We start from the raw sequence: 22,246 nt of genomic DNA on the forward strand, positions 1-22,246 counted from the left end.
GACGAACTTCATCCCCATAACAATATGTTTGCATCATTTTATCATCTGCGAAACCCAATTTACAGATCGTTAGCGTGAGACTGTACGTCGTTAGCTGTCACATTTGTTTCATAAATATGATGAGACGAGTTCACCAGGCCGCTCCCTGACCTTAGTGTTATATACAAAATTAAATTCTTCCTCAACAGATTCGGAATTTTTTACTCTGTTGTTTTACACAACTGCAATGCAGAGATTGCACTTCAGTATTTATGGCCTGACTAAGAATCATGCATAGCAGCAATGGTGCTGGAACAATATTCCGAGTGGAAATGCTGCTATAAATGTTGGGTCACTGAAGTGCGGGTAATTTTCAACACAAAGGACAAATAGTGCATATGAACCACGCCCACTTAGCAGGACGGTGGTATGGGTAAGTGATATATAGCTGATGGCACATTTTGTAGAACACTGTCACACATGTATTACTGATGCATTGTGTGGTAGTGCTTACATACAGAAAAGTTTCCATCGAAATGATCACTAAATTTGCACAGACACAGTTTCTACAGATAAAACTATATAGCACACAAAGGATAATGGTGGTCATTATGACCCTGGCGGTATTATAACCGCAGGGCCAAAACGATGGGAGCACCGCCAACAGGCTGGCGGTGCCTCCCGGCGTATTTTGACCGCAGCGGTAGCGCCGCGGTCACACCACCGGGGCCGGCGGTTTACCGCTACAATGGCCCCGGCGGATGTAATCCGCCAGGACAGCGCTGCAGGGGATTACAAGTCCCCGACCGCTGGCATGGGCAGTGCAGGGGCCCCCTGACAGGGCCCCATGCGGCTTTTCACTGTCTGCTGTGCAGACAGTGAAAAGCGTGACGGGTGCAACTGCACCCGTCGCACAGCCGCAACACTGCCGGCTCCATTTGGAGCCGGCTCCTATGTTGCGGCCGTGATCCCCGCTGGACCAGCGGGCGGAAACCAGGTTTCCGCCCGCCGGCCCAGGCGGGATCTCCAAATGGCCGCGGCGGGGGTGCAGCTGCATTGGCGGCCGCATGGCGGTAACATTGGCGGCCGCATGGCGGTCAGATCTTGGCGGGCGGCTGATGCCGCCCGCCAAGGTCATAATGACCCCCAATGTCTGGAAATCAAGAGGCTTATTTACAAGGCCCTTGCGTCACCACAGCATCATTTGTTTTACGCTACAGCAGTGCAAAAACAACTCCAAATCCACAAAGTGATGCTAGAGTCCACAAGCATCACTTTTCATCCCTGGGCGGCAACTACCGGCAATGTTATGAAAGGTAGGAGTTCCCAGGCAAAAAGCCAAGCGGAACTGACGCCTTGAAATTTACATTTCACTGCGTCGTTCTGTGACTTCACTGCGTCAAACTTTTAACGCCTGCTCACAGCAGGCATTAAACTGAAGCAGTTCAGCTCAGGAATGCAGCTGCGGGGTAGGTCCACAACAGAGGATTGGTTGTAACTAACTCATGCACCCGTTCTCCCCGGTAGGAGATTCCTATGGGGCTGTTTCCATAATTTGGGATCGGCGACCCGGATTTGCTAGACTAGCCAGTTGTGCATTATTTATAAAGTAAGTGACCGTAGCTGAGTTGACTGACGTTTACAGGCACAGTGAGGTCTGACGTCCTTTTCTAAGGAGAAGTTCTTTATCTTTTGGTCCTGAAGAAGCATCGTTGGATCCTTTTGGACCCTAGAGATGCGAAACATTTAGACCCGTTTGAGAGGGAGTAAGAACTTTCTTATTCCCCGCTTAATGTATTTTGAGAGAGTGATTGAGCATTATATCAATACACTCCACTTGTTTTTTAACCTAGGCCTGAACCTTTTCTTAAACCAATGAATAAATTGATGATTAATAGAAGGGTTCTGAGCCAATTTTACTCTAATTTACTCTCCTTCCTTTGTTGACCTTGCTTGGTGGCATTCTCCGCCGAGTTAGTTTCCAACGGCACATCGGTATTGTTTAGGATATCCGGCAAAGTGCCTCCGAAATGGGAACCCGTCAGATATTGATCTCTGGCAAAGTGCCCCCGACATGGGGAGCCCCTCAGACATTGCAGCGCCGGTCTGACAAGGAGCACACCCAATGATAAAGCATGACATCCAATGGGATGTGTGAGGGTTTGTGCTTCTACTTTTAGGGTTGTCTGTGCTCTTTCTTTTTCTTTCCTTTTTGGAACAGTGTACCTTTTGTTTGTTTAAGACTATATCCAGGAGACAGTACACTGGACCAGTAATCTCCCCCCTCTTTAAAATAGCATACTTATAAGCCCCTAGCACCACCTTAGCATAATTTTTTAATGCTAATGTGGCCCAATGAGGCCAAAATTCTCACGCCATATTTACAAAGTGGCACAATGCATTTATTGAGCCACTTAGTAACACTTTGCGCTACATTATGCCTGTGCCAAGCCTAATTTATACGAGGGGGCATTCCCCCATTAGGGGAGCTGAAAAAATGGCAAAATGAAATCTTAGAGATTTCCTTGCATTATTTTTTACAGCACTTTTAAAGACTGTTCAGAGCAGGCATTAAAAGGGGGCTTCCATTATTTATAATGGGCCCCTGTGTACTCTGCAAGAGTAGCGCCAATATTTTGGTGCTACTCCTACAGAGTACATCAATAGCGTCAATAAAAATGATGCTACTGCCCCCTACCCTGCGCCATGTCTAAGTTACGGTGCACACAAGGTGGCAGTAGGGGGGTGCTAAGTGGAGTAAGGAAAGTGGCTCCGCACTAGGTGCAGCGTCATTTTTCTTAAATATGCCCCTAAGGGCCGTATTTATACTTTTTGGCGCACAACTGCGCCAACGCAGTTGTGCGTCAAAAAATTTAACGCCGGCTAACGCCATTCCAAAGCGCCATGCGGGCACCTTATTTATGGAATGACGTTAGCCGGCGGAGCTGCCTGGTGTGCGTCCAAAAAAATGACTTACACCAGGCAGCGCCGGCGTAGGGGAAAATGGAGCTTGGGCGTCAAAAAATGGGGCAAGTCAGGCTGAGGCAAAATTTTCGCCTCAACCCGATTTGCGCCATTTTTTTTGACTCCCAACCCCCATTTAAATGATTCCTGTCTTAGCAAAGACAGGAGTCATGCCCCCTTGCCCAATGGCCATGCCCAGGGGACTTATGTCCCCTGGGCATGGTCATTGGGCATCGTGGCATGTAGGGGGGCACAAATCAGGCCCCCCTATGCCACAAAAAAAAAAAAAATATATACTTACCTGAACTTACCTTAAGTTCCCTGGGATGGGTCCCTCCATCCTTGGGCGTCCTCCTGGGGTGGGCAAGGGTGGCAGGGGGTGTCCCTGGGGCATGGGAGGGCACCTCTGGGCTCCTTCCGAGCCCACAGGTCCCTTAACGCCTGCCCTGACAAGGCGTTAAAAAATGAAGCTAAAGCGGCTGGACGTCATTTTTTTTGACCCGCCCACTCCCGGGCGTCATTTTTGCCCGGGAGTGTAAATACGGCGCACATGCCTAGGAGTCATTTTTTAGACGGGAACGCCTACCTTGCATATCATTAACACAAGGTAGGTGTCCACGCAAAAAAATGACGCAAACTCCAAGATCTTTGGCGCTAGACGGGTCTAACGCCAAAGTATAAATATGGAGTTAGTTTTGCGTCGGATTTGCGTAAAAAAAACCGACCCAAATCCGGCACAAACAGAGTATAAATATGCCCCTAATTGTCTCTGCTTCATTATTAAGGACAATTAGGCCATACAATCAGAATTCCTATTGGGTTCTAAGGCAGCCTGGAATATTTCTCACATTATTGTATCACATGTTATTTCCATGCATATTGTTTGATATAAAGGTTAGATTTTTATTTTGTTTTCACTGTGCAAACTACAAACTCAATTACTTACAAGGACTGCAGCATGGCATAGGTATACAGAGCAAAAGAAGCTTTAATTGATTGACTACATGTCTTACTAGTGTCGGCAAGCCAAGTCACAATGTAAATAGGTCACACTGCCGTTTTGTGGACTCAACCTTGTTCATCTGGAGCCATGCCTTGGCAGTTGTAGTTACAATTACCAAATCCGATCGGCCTTAGCTGGGCATATTGCACAGCATATATTTGTAGCATACATGATGGGTGGATCAGTAGGGTTAGAAAAAGTTTGTTCTGAACTGCATCAATTGTTTTAGCGTGGAAGTATCCCTAGCAGATTTCTCAAGAGTTGAGGGGCTACTTCTGATGAATGTTAAACACCCTTGTGTTTACATCTGGTTCTGTGAATGGCCAGGAGATACTCTACTTCCGAGCATAAGGTGCATGAAGCATTGCCTTTGACATTTTTGTTATTGTAGGTGTTTAATGCAATAATAATGTGACAACTAGTAGGTTTTGCTGCTGCTACTTTATATTGGATTGCTACAGTGGGCATCTCTTTTAAAGTGGAAATGGACAATTGATGCAGAGAAGACATATGAAGGTAAACGGGTGACAGTAAATTCAAATGTTGTTGAACAAGTTTAAACTGGCTGTTTTTTACATGCGAGGGGGGTTAGTGGAGTGTATGGCTAGCTGATGAGATTGCAAGTGATAGACGTATCACTGCTGTACACTGAGCTTGTTCCTGATTGGAATGATTGTCTGAGGAGAGACATGAGTGGAATTAAAATGGTAATGGCCAGTTTTGAATTTATCAGGCTGCTATGTAGATGGAGCCATTTCTCCAGATTAGGGGATTTTAGACATTTAGGGGGTTATTCCAACTTTGGAGGAAGTGGTAATCCGTCCCAAAAGTGACGGTAAAGTGACGGATATACCACCAGCCGTATTACGAGTCCATTATATCCTATGGAACTCGTAATACGGCTGGTGGTAAATCCGTCACATTTGGGACAGATTACCACCTCCTCCAAAGTTGGAATAACCCCATTAGTTTTAGTTTGAGTGCTTTTTTAGCAACATAGAAGCCCAGGTATAGACAACGTGAAAGGCTACATGGTTAAGGTACACCATCTAGGTTCTGTGGACATTTTTAGAAAAACACAGTGTTGTGAATCCCCCAGTATGTATGGCAACTATGGGGTCGTCTTAGCTTCAAGTTGGTATTTGCTTATAGTTCCCCCTTCAGAGAAAAACAGGTCAGTGTCTCTCACTCTTCTCTATAAGGAGTTAAGCTCATCTAGATTTATAGAGTTCTGTGTCAGACAACTCTGTCAGAAATAGTCCACAGGGGTCATTTCTAGTTGTGCAGACCCTTAACCTGATGCAGCCCTTTGTGAGGATGCAGGAGACAGCCTATTCACGTGGAAATAGGGCTGTGCCCCGCTCTGCTTTCCCATCCTCCAGTGAGGGCCCATCAAGGCACATCCTCCATTGTGTGTGACTGTCTAGGAGGAATACACAAAGCCCAACTGTCTGCCTCACCCAGTCATGTGACCCAGGGACAGACTACAGACAGTAAATGGCTAAGACAGAACAATGCCAACTTTCTAAAAATTACATTTGTAAAATTGTAATTTAAAATCCGATTTTACCATGAGAGAGGATTTTTTATTTCTATTCGAAAAACACCAAAGATAAACTTGTTTATTGGCTCCCATTTGGACAATATAGCCTATTAAATGTAATAAGATAACTTCATCATTATCCGATGGGAAAGGTACCTTGCAGTAGTGAAAAACTAATTTAGGAAGTTTTCGCTACCAGAGCATGTAAAAAATAAACTTGTATGTCCTACTTTTTAAATAAATCACACCCTGCCCCAGGGGGTGCCCACAGCCTACCCTAGAGGTGACTTGTATGTATTAAAAATTATTGGGTCTGGAAAAAAGTTTATTTTGCCAAGTTGAAATGGCAGGTTAAAACCTGCACATAGACTGCAATGTCAGGCCTGAGACATCTTTAAAGGGGCTACTTAAATGGGTGGCACAAGCAGTGCTACAGGCCTACTTGTAGAATATAATTTAAAGACCCTGGGAACGTGTATTACCACTTTACTAGGCACTTATAAGTAAAATAAATATTCCTATTGGGGATAAACCAATGTTACCATGCTTTGAGGAGTGAGCACATACACGTTAGCACTGGTCAGCAGTGGTAAAGTTTGCAGAGTCCTAAAACCAACAAAAATGAGATGAGCAAAATGGAGGAGGAAGGCACAAAGTTTGAGGACGACCACCCTGTGGCTGACAGTTCTAACATCAAGCTGGAAACTGAATTACTCAATTATTAATATATATAAGTAAGCCCCCCCCGCCCGGAAAAGGCCCTAAACAACTCATAGCAGGGTGCATTGTACTTAAAACGTTAGACATGTACTTTCACGTTTTCCATTTCATGGTAGTGTAAAAACTCACAATCTTTTTAATAGTAAAGCCAGATGTAAAGTCACTTTGGGCCTGATTTTGATCTTGGCAGAGGGGAATACTCTGTCACAAACGTGACAGATATCCCATCCACAATTTTACAATCCCATTATAACCTATGGAGATCATAATACGACGGACGGGATATCCTTCACATTTGTAATAAAGTATTCTACCCGCCAAGAACTAAATCAGGTCCTTTGCCTTCTTCTGGAATTGATCAGGTACATGTTGGCCACACAACAGATGATGATTTTTGTTCCTTTGTGATTTCCTACTCATGGTATAATGAATTAATGGTGTGGACGTATTTAAAAACACCTACTATTTTGAAAATATTTAATGAATGTGCAATAAATTCAACAGATATGATGAAGTAGTTCTGCATGTCTAAAATTGTTGGTTACTTTTGCAAAGCCACTTTGACATTGCAAATGCTGCAATCCAGAAATCATGTGGTTTGAGATTATAAAATGGCTTTTTTCTTTTTACTAAACCCACGCTGTGATCCATTTCAAACCGCAAAGGGGAGGATGCATGAAAGGGGCACCCTCTTCTATTTGTGAACCACAACCATATTTCTTGATCATTTTTTACTGGAGTTGTGGTCACAAACTACTAATCAGTGACCGATACATTAAAGGAAGTGGTAACCAATTTACAAAAAATACGGTGTCCCACGGCACATGGAACATCTTTCCATGTTTGAGTGTTGCTCCCATTGTTTTCCCAAATGGAAGACGTTTTTTAATTAAAAACACCACCATTTCCTTGAAGGAACATGGCTGACCTGAAATGATTCCTGTTTGGGAAAGCAAATGCAGGCATTGAAGTCTGCTAGGACTTGCGGGCCTTCATTCCTGCATTCAGTGGACTCAGATAATCACCTGCTTAATATTATGCATTAAGCTGGTAATTTTGCCACCACCTATGAATGGACAATTTTCAATGTGACCTATTAGTACATAGGTTGCATTACAAATTGCATTCCCATTCAAATTGCATTCCAAAACAAAATCAGTCTGTGATATGCTGCTGCGTATCTTACCAGGTCTTAGATTACAGAATGTAGAATGGTTTGTTCCTGCTAAAACTACGTCTCAAGAAAAAGATTATTTAATTGGATGGCTTTATCTGAGCTTGCTAGGTGTTACACTCAGTCCTAGTGCTGAACCCCAGTTGCAAACACAAGAGGGGGAGTCAAGCCTAGTAAATTGTGAGAAAGAAATGTCTTCATTTGTTTGAAGCGGTTTTGGTTGTTTGAAGGGATACAAACATCAGATAAGATCAAAGAAAGGGGCTGTACCAGAAGTAGACAAGGTGAGGTATATTCCTGAGGCAATTCAAGAGAAGGCAGATCAAAAATTACAAAAATCAATCAACCAAGAAATCATAACACCAGTAGAGGCTATGGAGCAGTTAGCACCCATAATTGAGGATAAAACAAGTAATGGAAATATCAGACTTTGTATTAATTTAAGAACATCAAATAAGGAAGTCATTGTTGACAAATTTCCCTTCCAAATTTTGCTGATATTGGGGGTTATTACAACTTTGGAGGAGGTGTTAATCCGTCCCAAAAGTGACGGTAAAGTGACGGATATACCACCAGCCGTATTACGAGTTCCATAGGCTATAATGGACTCGTAATACGGCTGGTGGTATATCCGTCACTTTACTGTCACTTTTGGGACGGATTAACACCTCCTCCAAAGTTGTAATAACCCCCATTGTGTCAACATTGGCTGGTGCAAAGTACTTTTCAATGCTGCATCTTACAGCAGCGTATCATCAAGTGGAATTGGTTGAAACTTCATAAGAGCTCACATCCTTTATTACTGCCACGGGCATATTCAAATTTAGGTGGATGACATTTGGGCTGGTGTCAGCATCATGCATCTTTCAGAAAGTGATGGCATTGGTACTTAAGGGAGTTAAGGATGTGAAATGTAATCGGGACAACTTATTTATATAAAGTTATATTATTACTGAACACAATTCCATGGTTAGACAGGCATTACAGAGGTTTCTAGGTGCTGGTTCGACCTAAAGACAAGAGAAATCTAGATTCTTGGTGAAGGAAGTAAATTACCTAGGCCACTTATTTTCTGAATAGGGAGTTGCACCTAAAAAGGAATTGTGGACACTATTTTAAATCTGGCAGTTCTGTCTTCAAAGGAAGAGGTTATCACTTTTCTTTGAATGTTGAACAGCAAATTCATAAAAATGTAGCTGATAAATCTGCACATTTGAGAGGTCTGTTGGTGAGAAAAAAGAGTTTGTGTGGACTCCTGAGTGTCAACAGGAATCTGTCAATTTAAAAGATGAATTAAGAAAGGCGCCCAACTTACAAGGATTCATTCCAGGAGACCAAGTGTTAGAAATGGGGTCTCTGGTTGGCAGTTAATTTGCACTCTGTCCAAGCAGGGACCCTCACTCTGGTCAAGGCAATAAAGATACACACTTAAGATAACCCCTGCTCATCCCCTTGATAGGTTGGCTTAAGCAGTCAGGCTTATCTCAAAGGCAATGTGTAATGTATTTGTACCAACACGTACAGTAATACAATGAAAACATTTATTTGTTAAGGTAATGTTAGTCTGCCGCTCTTGAATGGATTATCCTTCAGCTAGCACTAGTGGCATGTGATCTCTGATAGTTTGTTTCTCTTGCCCTACACTTTGTGAATCATTTCATAGACACAACGCCAGTTTAGAAAAATAGCCGATATTTCTCTAAATCAAACAACGAGACCAAAAAAACAAAATCCAACATACACAAGCAAAGGTATGAATTTTTAAATTAAAAGGGGTCTTACTCCATAGAAAACAATGGATGTGTTGCTTTTATACAAAGTACCTGGTTTGCATGAAAAATAAAACTGCATGGGAGAGCGTGCGTCAGAAAAGTCAGCGATGTGTCGATTCCTTACTTGCAAGTGAGGTCATGTGTTGTTTCTTCTCCGGTCGGGTTAGCGATGTGTTTTTTTCTATCCCACAAGAGAGCGATGCGTCAATTTCTCGGATGGGAAACCTCTGGTTCGTGCAGGTTTACATTGATTTTGATGCCCAGTGACAATACATAAGAAATCCAGCTGCACTACGTGGGTGTTGCATCAATTTTAGCAGCCGCAAGTGGGTGTTGCATTGTTTCTCCAGCTGCGATGCAGGTGATGCATCAATTCCCAGTCACGATGCAGATGGTGTGTCAATTTCTCAGCCACGATACGGGTGGTGTGTCATTTTTACAGCCGCGTTGCAGGTGGTATGTCTAATTTTTTCCTGCACGGCTCCTGTGCATGGATTTCGGTCTTGGTTCCACCAGCTTCACCTTTCAAGGGCTCAGGGACTGGAGTGGGCACCACTTGGCAGGATAGAAGTCTCAGCAAGGGAGTCCAGGTGCTGGCAGAGGACGTCTTTAATGGTCCTGAGACTTCAAACAGGGGGCAAGCTCAGTCCAAGCCCTTAGAGACACTTCACAAGTAGTGATATACCACAAAGTCCAGTCTTTGTCCTCTTTGAGGCAGAAGCAGAAACTGCAGACCAACCCAGCAAAGCCCTGGCAAAGGGGCAGTAATCCTCATCCAGCTCTTCAACTCTTTTCCTTGGCAGAGACTCCTCTTGACTCCAGAAGTAATCTAAAATTCTGGGGGTTTGGATCCACTACTTATCCTCCTTTCTGTCTTTGAAGTAGGAAAACTTCAAAGGAAAATCTCTGTTGTTGACAAGATCATGCCTTGCCCAAGCCTGGCACCAGACACACACCAGAGGGTTGGAGACTGCATTGTGTGAGGAGAGGCACAGACCTTTCAGGTGTAAGTGTCAGCTTCTCCCTACAAACTATAGCTCGGGAGACTCATCAGGATATGCAGGCTACACCCCAGCTCCCTTTGTGTCTCTGTCTAGGGGTAATTCACAATAGCCCAATTGTCAGTCTGACCTAGGTGTGGACTACACAAGCAGACAGAGGCACAGAATGGTTAAGCATAAAAATGCCCACTTTCTAAAAGTGGCATTTTCAAACTCACAGTCTAAAAACCAGCTTTACCAAAAGGTGTTTTTTTAAATTGTGAATTCAGAGACCCCAAAGTCCACATCTCTATCTGCTCCCATTGAGAAACTGCACTCAAAAGATATTTAAAGGCAGTCCCCATGTTAACCTACAGGAGAGATAGGCGGTGCAACAGTGAAAGACACATTTGGCAGTATTTCACTGTAAGGACATGTATAACACATCAGTACATGCCCCATCTTTAACATACACTGCACCCTGCCCATGGGGCTAACTAGGGCCTACCTTAGGGGTGCCTTACATGTACAAAAAGGGAAGGTTTGGGCCTGGCAAGTGGGTACACTTGCCAGGTCAAATTGGCAGTTTAAAACTGCCGACACAGATACTGCAGCGGCAGGTCTGAGCTATGTTTACAGGGATACTCAGGTGGGTGGCACAATCAGTGCTGCAGGCCCACTTGTAGCATTTGATTTACAGGCCCTGGGCACCTCTAGTGCACTTTACGAGGGACTTACTAGTAAATCAAATATGCCAATCATTAAAAAGCCAACAACACATACATTTTACACAGGAAGCACTTGCAATTTAGCAGTGGTAAAGTGCTCAAAGTACCAAAAACCATCAAAAAGAAAGTCCAGCACACAGTCAAAACACAGGAAGCGGATGCAAAAAGACAGGGGAGACTATGCCAAGGATGCCAGGTCTAACAGCAAGCATGTATTGTCACTGAGGAGAGTTCAAAGGGGCTTGGTGAAATTTTGAAACCAAAGAAAGATGGGAAGGAATGGCTAATTGAGTGCCCCTCGAGGAATTTACATGGTGCAGAGGTTTTTTGCTATTGAGACGAAGGACTTGGCCTTATTTTTTGGTCTTTGAACAAATTTCATAATTTGGTTTGCAGAACGAGATTTAAGAGTATGCACAGAATACTCAGAATCTGAAAGTGGGTGATAGCTTTACAGGACTTTGAGTTTGAAGTGAAGCATGTACCTGTTGTCAACAATTTATCTGCAGATTGTTTATCTAGGTTGGTGTCTGCACAAATGCATGAATAACAACTAGATGAATATAGGGAGGACAATATAGATGTGTGTGAAGTCATCTAGGTTGTTTTGTTAGAAGAGGTTTGGAATTAAAGTTAGAGAAGTATGATCAATTGACTGAGATCATGCAAGCAAATCACTCAGGTCAATAGGAGGGACTGACATGATAAAAGATGAATTAACAGTCGACAGAGGTGTGCTGTTGAGGGGAACAAGATTAGTTCCCCCTTTCAGCTTAAGGAAAGGTTTATTATCAGAGGGACAGCAGGGTCACCTAGGAATTGTAAACACCTATGGTAGACTAAGGGCAATTTTTTGGTGTATGGGTATGAATCTGAGTATTGAACATGAGGTAAGGGATTGTGTTGAATGTAGGAGTAGTGGCAAGGTTTTGACACATCAACAAATACCACTAGTGTATCATAGACTACCAGTGCATCCATGGCAGAGAGTTGATTTTGACATTGGAAATCCATTTAGAGGAGGGCAAAGCATGCCTTATTTGATAGTGTTAGTGGATCTATACTCCAAATGGGTTGAGGTCACATGTGTACAAGGGATAATGTAAAATATTCTCATCAAATTTCTAAGAGAGGTATTTAAGAGGGAAAGTGTTCCTATGTCACTTCTTTCAGACAATGGTACTCAATTTTCATTAAAGATGAAAGAGGAATATTTAGGTTCCTGTGGAATTGTGCATCAAAAATGTTTGCTTTACCAACCAGAAATTAATGGAGCTCTGGAGATATTCAACACATTTTTAAAGAAAGCATATATATCTAGGATGAATACTTTAAATTGAAAAGATGAGTTTCAAAACTGTGTAACGTCACATCCCATGACACCACATAGGTTGACAGGAAAGCCTCCTTTTGAGTTATTTAGAGGTAGAGCTCCCAAACCATATGTTGTGCCCAGGTTGGATGGATCAGAACAAATTGATAAAAAATAATGGTATGGGTGAGTGGACAGATTGAGAACTGAAGCTGCAGAAGAAAGGAAAAGAGTATTTTGACAAAACGAGAGCTGTAAAAAATACAGCTGTAAAAGTAGGAGATTGGGTAAGAATAAAAGCTCCTGTAGTTTGTGTGGAGCCGTCATAATTTATGGGACCAACTAGAATGGTCAAGTGTTTTAACAATGCTTTTAAAACTATTGCTGGCAGAGTGTGGAATAAACGTGTTGTAGTGTTAAAATGAATTCTGAAGAAGATAAAAGTGATGTATGACACTGTAGAGACAAAAGATGAGAATTAAAATCAGGGTAGGAATACTTCAACAAAAGGAAAGGTGACAACAAGGATGAAAAGTTCTCACAAATGTAAATATCTGTCATATCTTAAAAAGTATGTTGAGGTATGTAGGAGTTTATGGAATTACTATTCATAGATTTACTATTTATGTAACTTCAAGCTATTTTGTAGATGGAATTTCAGGGAGTTAATCTGCAGTTTAGTAATTTCTTTAAGTTATATTGTGTACAGTATTGTAGCGTGATTTTTTTACAACATTTTATTGTATGTCACGTTTGAAATAATGTTTTCATCCTTGTGCTTTTATTATTTGAAGCTCGTTAAAACATGTTGAAGGGGGAGAAGTGTGGTATTCTGCTGCTTTTCTTACCAAGTGTTCGATTATAGCATGTACAATGTAGAACAGGGAATTGTGAATGTGCTTCTTGGGCCAGGTGACAGTTGCTATTGGCAGTTGCTCCTGGTTCCTGATGGGTGAGGTGTCCTAAATAAATACTCTACTACTTCTTACTGCAGTCGTGTCTCAGGGTACATCTTTCCTCGTTACACAGTCAGAGTGCAAATTGCACATCCCTGGTATACAAATGTGAGTTATACAGCTGACCTACATTCTTTATCTTCAGGTGGACCATCTGTGCTAGGATGTTGGGTATATCACAATATTCTCCATCTCACTACTACTAGCAGGTCAGTGACCTTCTATGAAGGCACAACCAGAATCAGAGCTTTGAACATGGTTGGGTAGCATTAGCACAATATTACACGAGAATGTTGTTTTATAGTACACAAGAATGTTGCTTTAGGCGGTATACATTAAAAGTTATGAAGCAACATGAACTATATGTTGAGGATATATATCTGTGCTGCTGTAGGATGCAGTAAACTGTACGTGTTGACTTTGGCTTCTAAGTGTAAGGTGAGTGCAGATTGGGACAATAAATTCCTGTCCATCATCAGAGGTTATGCTCAGGCTATCCACAATGGAAGTAGACACATGATATGTCATTACGGTTGCAATATGATTAAAAAGAATATTTTATTGTTGCAGATAATTTAGTTTTTCAACAATATCTTTGGCAGAGAAAAGAAAACACGCGGATATGTGTATAAAAGACTACCGTGTTTTGTCTCAGATAACATACATGTTGACACATTAAGTTTACCAAATATTTTAATGGTTGTACGGAAAGTAATTGCATGGATATAGTTAGTCATAGTCAAACAATTAAAACATTAACATGGAATTCTATGTTGAACGCTTACCTTAGGCAAAGTCAAAGGCAACCTGCAAACTGGTGTCAAGTGTTTCTCATACTCATCAGGAAAGATGGGGTGGGTGTAGCTTTTTGCTACTTCCTCCCTGGTTAATTTGTAGAATAATGCAGTTCCCTTGTAATGAGGGGAACAGTAGTTGCCATATTCATCGACTACCTTGAGCTTCAGTTCCAGTCGCTGCTTTCTCTGAGAATGAAATGTGAGCTTGTATGGTTTTCCAAATTGGTCCCCCTTTCCTAAATTTAAGTTAAAACACAGAGTGAAAAAGGGTTTGGAAACTTTGTAACCTCAATTCATCACATTGTTTTCAAAAAGAGCAACATTGGCACTGCACTAGGCATTCCTTGTAAAAAAGTAAAAACTGTGACTATATATCAGTTTCTGGTTCTTTGCCATGCATAGTGAGAAAATCCCCAAGTGGAAAAGTCTTTTCCTCCATGTGTGCATGAATTCAGCATCAATTCAGCCCATTTTCACTACTAATATAAAATGACACTTATGCATACATGTGTATTTGTGGTATTTTCCCATTCCACTTAATTTAACCCCAACACGTGGTTCAATTTGCAATAAAAGTAAAAAACTGGTGCAAATAACTCAACATTGAGCTTAGTATCAGATCAACAATACTGAATGACCAGTACAATAGATTATTGCACGTTATCGTGCAAATAGTAGACAATATGTTATCATCTGGTGATAGCTAGTGGCAAATCAAAATGTAAGCCTCACTAACTTGATTTCAATAAACGTTCAGCTCTAAATAAGCACCTGTGGTAATTTTTCAGTTATTGGCATGGACTGCATGCAGCCCATAGTCCCAGTTGTGATATTCACTTCCCCAGTGTAGAGCGTTAGACTACTTGCTCTGTGAACGGATCCAGGTGCCATCTACTGAAAAAGCAACCTACACACAACATTGAGCTAAAATATGTCGCACCTTTGAGTAACCCTGTTAAATCAGCCAATACAAATGAAACAGTAGGGGGTCAATTACACTTCGTTGTCTGAAAACCTGTTTCCTTAAGCGTCTGCAACCTAAAGGCTTCAATCGAAGGGTTTTGAACTTAGGCTACGAATCAGAATGCTGCTAATGAAGTCATTTCCATCTTCCAGTCACTGCCTCTCGGGATTCCCCGAAAGTTAAAGGCTGTAAATATGTCTGAAATATACTTTTAATACAATGGAAGCGCACCATTGCCCTCGCTCATTCTATCTGGATGTCTTCCGCACCATGAAGTTTAATACTCTGTGTGTGTCTGTGACAGGGCAGCTCTTACACAACCCTTAATATACATTAGGAGTTAATTCACGGTCATATGCTTAGTCCATTAGTAGGTGGGATGTATATTTTAAAAGGCTTTTCTTCAACAGTATGCAACTTCTTCACCTGAATCAAATTCTCAGTAATGTGAATGGTGACCTCAAGACTGTCCAAGGCTTTAAGCAACTATTAGGGTGACTGACAGCGCTGCCCAACAATCTATAAGTACTTTAACTAACAAGAGACAGATTTACAACTCTAATGTTCTCGACCTGTCTCAGGACTTTGCTACAGGGGTCCATGACATTATTCAATGTCATCTGGATGCCATGTTTGGTTTGGGAATATTCTTTTGCAATCGCCCATGTCATTCCTGTCAAACCACACTCAGCAGATATGTTTTGGCCATTCTTTTCCAGATTTATTTTAAATGGCCTCTGCTGAGCCTTTAGATTCCTCCGTTATCAGCCACCATCCATAGTTGCAATATCATTTCCAATATATATGATAATGGCAGCTAGATCAAAGGATCTGTAAAATAGGATAGTGGATGATTTTCCCTGTTATATGCAACAATGTATGCAGACATCTGACGTTGTTTGTACAGTAAGAAATTGAAACTTAGCATATATGTCCTGAACAACAAAGAACTCTGGCTATGATGTGGCTATCCCCATTACACTGCTGAATCTCCAAACAACACATGAAGGCAGGGAGAATCAAGAACAGACCTTCCGATCCTTCAAGGACTTCTCCATAGGCAGTCTACAGCTCAAACATATAACTCGCTCCAACACCACTCTGGCATTGAAAGTCAACAACTTCAGCAACTTCAATATATACCTAGAAATCGTATGAAAATGCACCAATGAAAACAAGTAAATGCAGACCAAAACCATCTTCACACTGGTGCGCCAAAAACCTTATCTACAGCAAGTGTACCGTTCCTAAACAGGAAAGAAAGTAAATGAAAAGCAGATCTTCCTTCACACAACGTGCAGACAGCTCACCACATCAGTTGAAGCAAAATCCACACTCAACAGAGTGCTGTTAGTGACATAGCCAACAGAAGCAGAACACTATTCAAACTATTACCCCACTGCTAGAACCACTAATCGCATAGCTCACAGACAAATGCAATGCTATAAACTATTTTTTAATGATAACATACAGAACAACTGCCAGTCAGAACCTGCTGTCTTCCAGTACACTCCCCATCATACAACATCCCGCTATGGTCAATCTTCCACACGCATTTCCTCTCAAACCTCACCGTGATCCTCAAGTCTCTCAAAGGTACATCCTAGAAAGGCAACATGTTTACTTCTTTCTTCATCAAAACTCACTGGAGACGCTGCCTACCTCTGCACGCTAATTCTAATTCTTCCATTACCCAAAATGTCTTCATAGAAGCTCTCGAGAATGAGAACAAAAAGCAGAAGCGTCATAATTTTGAAGAATTTCACCCATAGCTTAATGATCTTAATAGATACCAGCTGATCAGGCCCCACCACCAGTCTATCCTTCATCAATCTATAAAGTGGCTACAGTTGATATAGCAACATTGAAATAGTGGTCTGTCGATGATGCCCTTCTATCCGCAGATAAAAATGACTACTTCCTCCCAGTTATTACGCTGGCTCAAACACCACTGATGATCACACTTTTATCAGCATCTTGAAGTCCTAATTGTAGAAAAACGCCCCTTTTTGTATGGTCACCCCTATTGTGTTCTGGACTGATGATGTTTCTTGAATCTACACATTGGGACACTGCTAACCAAGACCCAGTGTTTATGCTTCGACCGCTACAGTATGTGAAAATTGGAACTGGATACACTCCTGATTGACATATTTAACTTACTGTAATAATCTTTGTTCATGCTAATTTGCGACACCTGCCCACAAAGCTTTTGGTAGGCCGCGTGCCTGTCTTGCGAACCGGTATGCCAGTAAGCGTTCGATAGAGAACGGGTCTCGTCAATGAACGACGAGTGGAAAATGTTGTTTGTGTCAGGAGTTTGCCGACAGCAGGTTGAGTGAGGGTAATTTCTCACATCAATAAAAGACAAAAGTTGTAAATCTCTCTGCCTCAGTGAGTTTCGTTGCCACTACATATTGGCGATGAGGATGGAAAACATCCAGTGAAAGTAATGACAATTTATCAATCGTATACAAAAGTACTTGTGTAAGACTCAAGCCCTACAGATATAGATGAATCATTATTCAAAGAGTTTTTGTTTCATTGTAAGTTTTTTTTACTTCTAAGCATTTATGTCATGTTCCACAAAATATCATGTACGTTTTTTGTTGTTGTTATTTTAATGTTTCTCATTCATTAAAAGCGTGTAAGATCCTAGCATAGCTGTGCATATAATGTTGAATAAGGATTTTATAATTCACTCCAGAGCGTTTACTCAAAATGTATTTTGACATAGTATGTCTTATTTTAGTAAATATTAGAATGTTGCATTAAGGTGCTGATAATGTTTTCTTTATTTTTCTCTTTCTTTTGTTTTTTTATGGAAGAGGAAAACCCATGTAATTATCTTTGTTCATGCCGATTCACAACACCAGCAGGCAAAGCTTTTAGTAGTCCGCATGACTGTCTCGCGAACTGGTATGCCAGTAAGTATTCAATAGAGAATGCCTCACGTCCTCAAATGACGAGTAGAAAACATCATTCATGTTGGGAGTTTGCTGGCAGCAGGTTGTGTGAGGGTGGTTTCTCACATCGATAAAACACAAAAGTTGGAAATCTCTCAGCCTGCGTGAGTTTCATTGCTACTACACTTACCTTTAAGGCCCCAGTATATGGTAGTAAATTGTAACCAAAGCCTGTAAGTTAAATGTCACTAGTCAAATGCAGAACGTATTGTGCCACCATTAAAGTTACAATGCATAGCATGTCCCCAGGCCTGCCCCGGCAGCCAAGGTAAGCAGTTTTAAAACTGCAGATTTGACCTGGAGAAATAAACCTTTTGTCAGGCCTAAACCTCCCTTTTCAATATTTACATATCACCCTTAAGATAGGCCTTAAGTGCCCAGAGGGCAGAGTGCACGGTATTTAAATTTCTAGACATGTGTATTGTATGTTTTGCATATCCTGGCTGTGAAAAAAAAACATAGTCATTTTTCACTGTGGCAAGGCTGACTCTCCCATAGGAAAGCCTGGGTTACATTGTAATACCTCCAAATGCTTTATGTTCATTAGAGAAATATGATTCAAAGGCTCATTTTAGTAGTACTTAAAATCCAACTTAATGGTCAGGTTGAATTTTCCATTACCATTTTAAAGATTACAATTGTCATTTTCCTGCCTAAGACTACTGTGCCTTTGTTCACTGTCACAGAGGAGCTGAATGTCTCCTTGATTAGGTGTGATGTTGCTCCCAGAGCTGAGAGAAAGGGAGATGGATTGACCTTATCTCGTCAAAATGGTCTTCTGGGCTGTGCCCTCAAAATTCATTAACTTGAAAGGATGTCTACCTTTTCACAGATGGATTGAGCTCACACTTGGGCCTGTCCCTTGTTGTTCTGCTAGTCAGCCAGACACTAATCCCAATGAGAGAGGAGTTCCTCCAAAACCAGTTTTGGGTGACCACAAGGGAAAGTTTGCCCATTATGATAGCCACACCTCTAGGTAGGCACAGCAAGCTCAGCAGAGGGGAAGAAAGTTTCTGTCATCTTGGTTTTAGTTAGAGAAGGAGACTGTGTGATATAGTTTACAGTATGACACACAGGAAGTGCTGCAAAAGTGGGTAGGGTTTCCCGTAAGAACTTATCCCCCATTGGTTAGGGAGTAGGCAGGAGATTTTCACACCCACAGGGTGGCATTGGGCCTAAATGTGACACCCACAGTAATCTCTCTCCTCACGACAACTATTTCATTAGTTATTATTCAGCCATAGATCTAACTTCTAATCTATTTCACTTTTGTTGCTCTCTCTCACCTTGTTTGACATCTAGCTTTCCTTGTTCTTCACCACTATGCTACATCCATTATTATTATCATGAACACGGCTACGTTATATTGCTGGCCCACAGGGAAAATAAGTCAGAGAACTGTTGAACAAACTTCCAACAGCCCCTTTGTTGTTCTGAGGTCAGCTGATCAGCATTGCCATTTATTTATATGAGCCAAATTACTTCTTACAGAACAGCATATTGGAGAGCACCTCAATTTCTATCCAATAGTATATTTTGAATCAATTGACATGGACAATTCAGAGGGATAGCACTAGAGTGTTTAGAGCAATGAAGAAGGGAAAATAATTTGCTTTCCCACCATAATTTTGTATCCAGTTCTCTTATCAGTAAAACAAAATATCTTGTCTAGGAAGCTTTTTGAGTAAGTCAGCAATTGATCAGCTGCTGAATTAATTTCAGGTCTCGGAAGCATTCACACAATTGGCCTACAGTTCTTCTAGTCCACTAAGGTATCACAACATCTTCCTGTGGAATGCAGGTCCACTGTAATGGGACTATTTAGCTTTAAGACCCTGCATGGCTCAGAAAGGGCAGCAAACCAGATATTCCAGTGTTCCTGGGAGTCTTTTTTATTAATGAAACCAATCCTTCCAGGGAGAAACATTCAGGAAGAAGTAAGTCATATTTTTCATTTAGTGTATGGAGCAGTTAGTCCTCTTTTCTCAGTCATTTATGGCTTTCAATTTAGAGTTAGTAGATTAAAAGAGAAAGTTTAAAGAAGACAGGTTAGAAAGCCACTGATATGTACCCTAGAACCAACCCTAAAGTGTCAGTATATTTCACTCTCACAGTTTCTCAGGAAAATGATGTGAACTTATTACTATTAGATTTGACTTGTGATCAGGGAAGTGTCAATGCTCATATAATGCCCAATGGAAGATGACAAAGGTTGTTATCTCCTAGCAAATTCTGTATCAGAAAGATAAAAACTCGCCTTACACTACACATGAATTCTGCACCTACATTCATGGAGCCATCATGCCACCAGAATATGCAGTGAAAATAAGGCAAAATGTGAACTTGGGGTGAAAATGTTCCTTAAGTTGCTTGTAAGGCCTGAGAAATCTATCCACACTTATTAATGCTATTCTTCAGGAATCCACAGGAGCTGGTGACGGCAGATACGCTAATGAAAGACTTATCTCCATGCCTTAGTTAGATTACTGTTTTCAAACTACGTGTAAACTTGAACGCTCTGGGAGACAAAAATTATAGAAAGTATACCTCTCATAACATCCATTCCGATTGGGAGAATGACATTTGATTTGACATTCAATCATTTCTGCCTAAAAGTTATAAGCATATGTGTATGATTGTCCAAACCAGAGAAAGTACCATGTAGAAAAAATACAATTTAGGTGAATTACAATTGAAGGTGATGGCCTTTCAGGTGCTCACGTTGCAAAGAAAGCCTCAAGAAGGAATTTTAGTTAAGGAAGTGAATGATGCCATATACCTTAAAGACACAAGTAACTAGAACTGTAAGGCTGAATCACCTACAGCAAATTTGTAGAGCACTAGTTTTCACAGCAGTGATTAGTTTCTTGACCCATCGGTGTCAGCTGTGACTTGTCAGTGTCAAACCTCTGCAATATTAACTGCTTCTTCCATGTTAACCAGGACTATGTCTGGAGAACAGGGAGCATCATATTCATAAGCCTGCGCATATAAAGGCTGACACATGGTTAGCAGACTTGAGGATACATCAGAGGTAAAAAAGCAGCAAATTGTCTTGGGCAGATTGTTTCTTACATTAGGATAAAATCATTTTCTCGAGAACTCTTGTGGTCCTGGGATCCATCATCACCTTTCAAATGGTGTGGTCAGCAGTGGCAGTCATTTTGGGTTTTTACTGTTGTGACAGTGTTGGCACAATCATATGAATCCTGTTCACTAACACTCCTACAGGATCTTTAGAAGTGATGGGCCAGCAAGTCATTTGTCCTAGTAACAAGAATATGTTCTGCTAAAGGACTCTTATGAGCCTGGTCCGGTAGGAATTATCTCTAACAATGGAACACCATTAAATATCGAGTGGCCCTAATGCAGGATGCCATTAACAGCCCACCGTCTTCAAAGGTGACAGGCTCTTTACGTGCCATAAAGTAGTATTATGAAGTACAACTCTGACACTGCTGGAAATGAAAGCCTCAAGCTCCAGATCAAGGTCATCTGAAGAGGTGATATCATAGGTGAAGATTCTGGAAAGGAAAGCGCATTTTTATTTGTTAGACCCTTTACACTTAGTATTATATCTCAGAGACACAAATGCACAAGTAATTCTTGTATACTAATGAAGATTATCCATCTGTACTGTAGGTTGAAATGGCCAATTAGTAGGAATGTATCTCATGTGGGGCCATGAATGGGAGCAGTAAGAGCATCTCTAAAATCTTTACAATACCCTGAAAGGTGACTAATTGCCACAGTTGTATGTCGTCCACTGCAATATGCTCAAAGAACAAGAGGGCTGCTCCCTTTCTTGTAGATAAATAATTTTTAGTTATTGTGGATTAGAGCCCATTTTGTGCCTCTCAGCATATTTTTTTTTAGCTGTTATGTTTTGTTATGTTATGTTAAACCTACCTGGTAGCTTGTAATTTTTGGTATTATCTACATTTTACTGAGGCTCTTATCAGAGTGTGGTATTTTGAACCTGTTGGATAGGAAATGTAGCTTAATTTGATTAAGATTAGCTCCTTGATGCAAAGCAGACCAACTGGTAGCAGCAATCAACTTTTGTGTGCAAATGATATTTTGTTCTCAAAGTTGATGCAAGAGTACTAGTAGTGAAATCAGAGTTTATTTCTCTTTCATTCCATAATGGTTTTACTGATTGCAGCGACATTATTTATTCAATGATATACTACATCCAGTTTCATAAAGTATGCTAGCAGAAATGTTACACGATAGGTACTTTTTCTAGGTCTTCTTTTGAAATTCATACACTACTGGTAGTCATTATTTTGCAACTTTCGTGTGACACAATCACCTTCTCCCCTCATACTTGTTAATGTTATACATTGCTTCCACTTAATTTCTTTGGTGTATTAGATACTCTGTAT

The 22,246-nt window shown here is 41.2% G+C and overlaps 1 protein-coding gene across 1 annotated transcript in view; it reads right to left on the reverse strand.

Moving 5' to 3' along the window:
* The window catches only part of DTHD1 (death domain containing 1), a 167,091-nt gene that overhangs the window by 35,909 nt on the left and 108,936 nt on the right, over positions 1-22,246 (reverse strand). Inside the window, exon 8 of the mRNA XM_069202131.1 lies at positions 13,917-14,164. Coding sequence (XP_069058232.1) covers positions 13,917-14,164 — 248 coding nt within the window. The remainder of the gene's footprint in view (positions 1-13,916; positions 14,165-22,246) is intronic.

Source organism: Pleurodeles waltl, chromosome 1_2, assembly GCF_031143425.1.
Source record: "Pleurodeles waltl isolate 20211129_DDA chromosome 1_2, aPleWal1.hap1.20221129, whole genome shotgun sequence".
Taxonomy (NCBI): Eukaryota; Metazoa; Chordata; class Amphibia; order Caudata; family Salamandridae; genus Pleurodeles; species Pleurodeles waltl.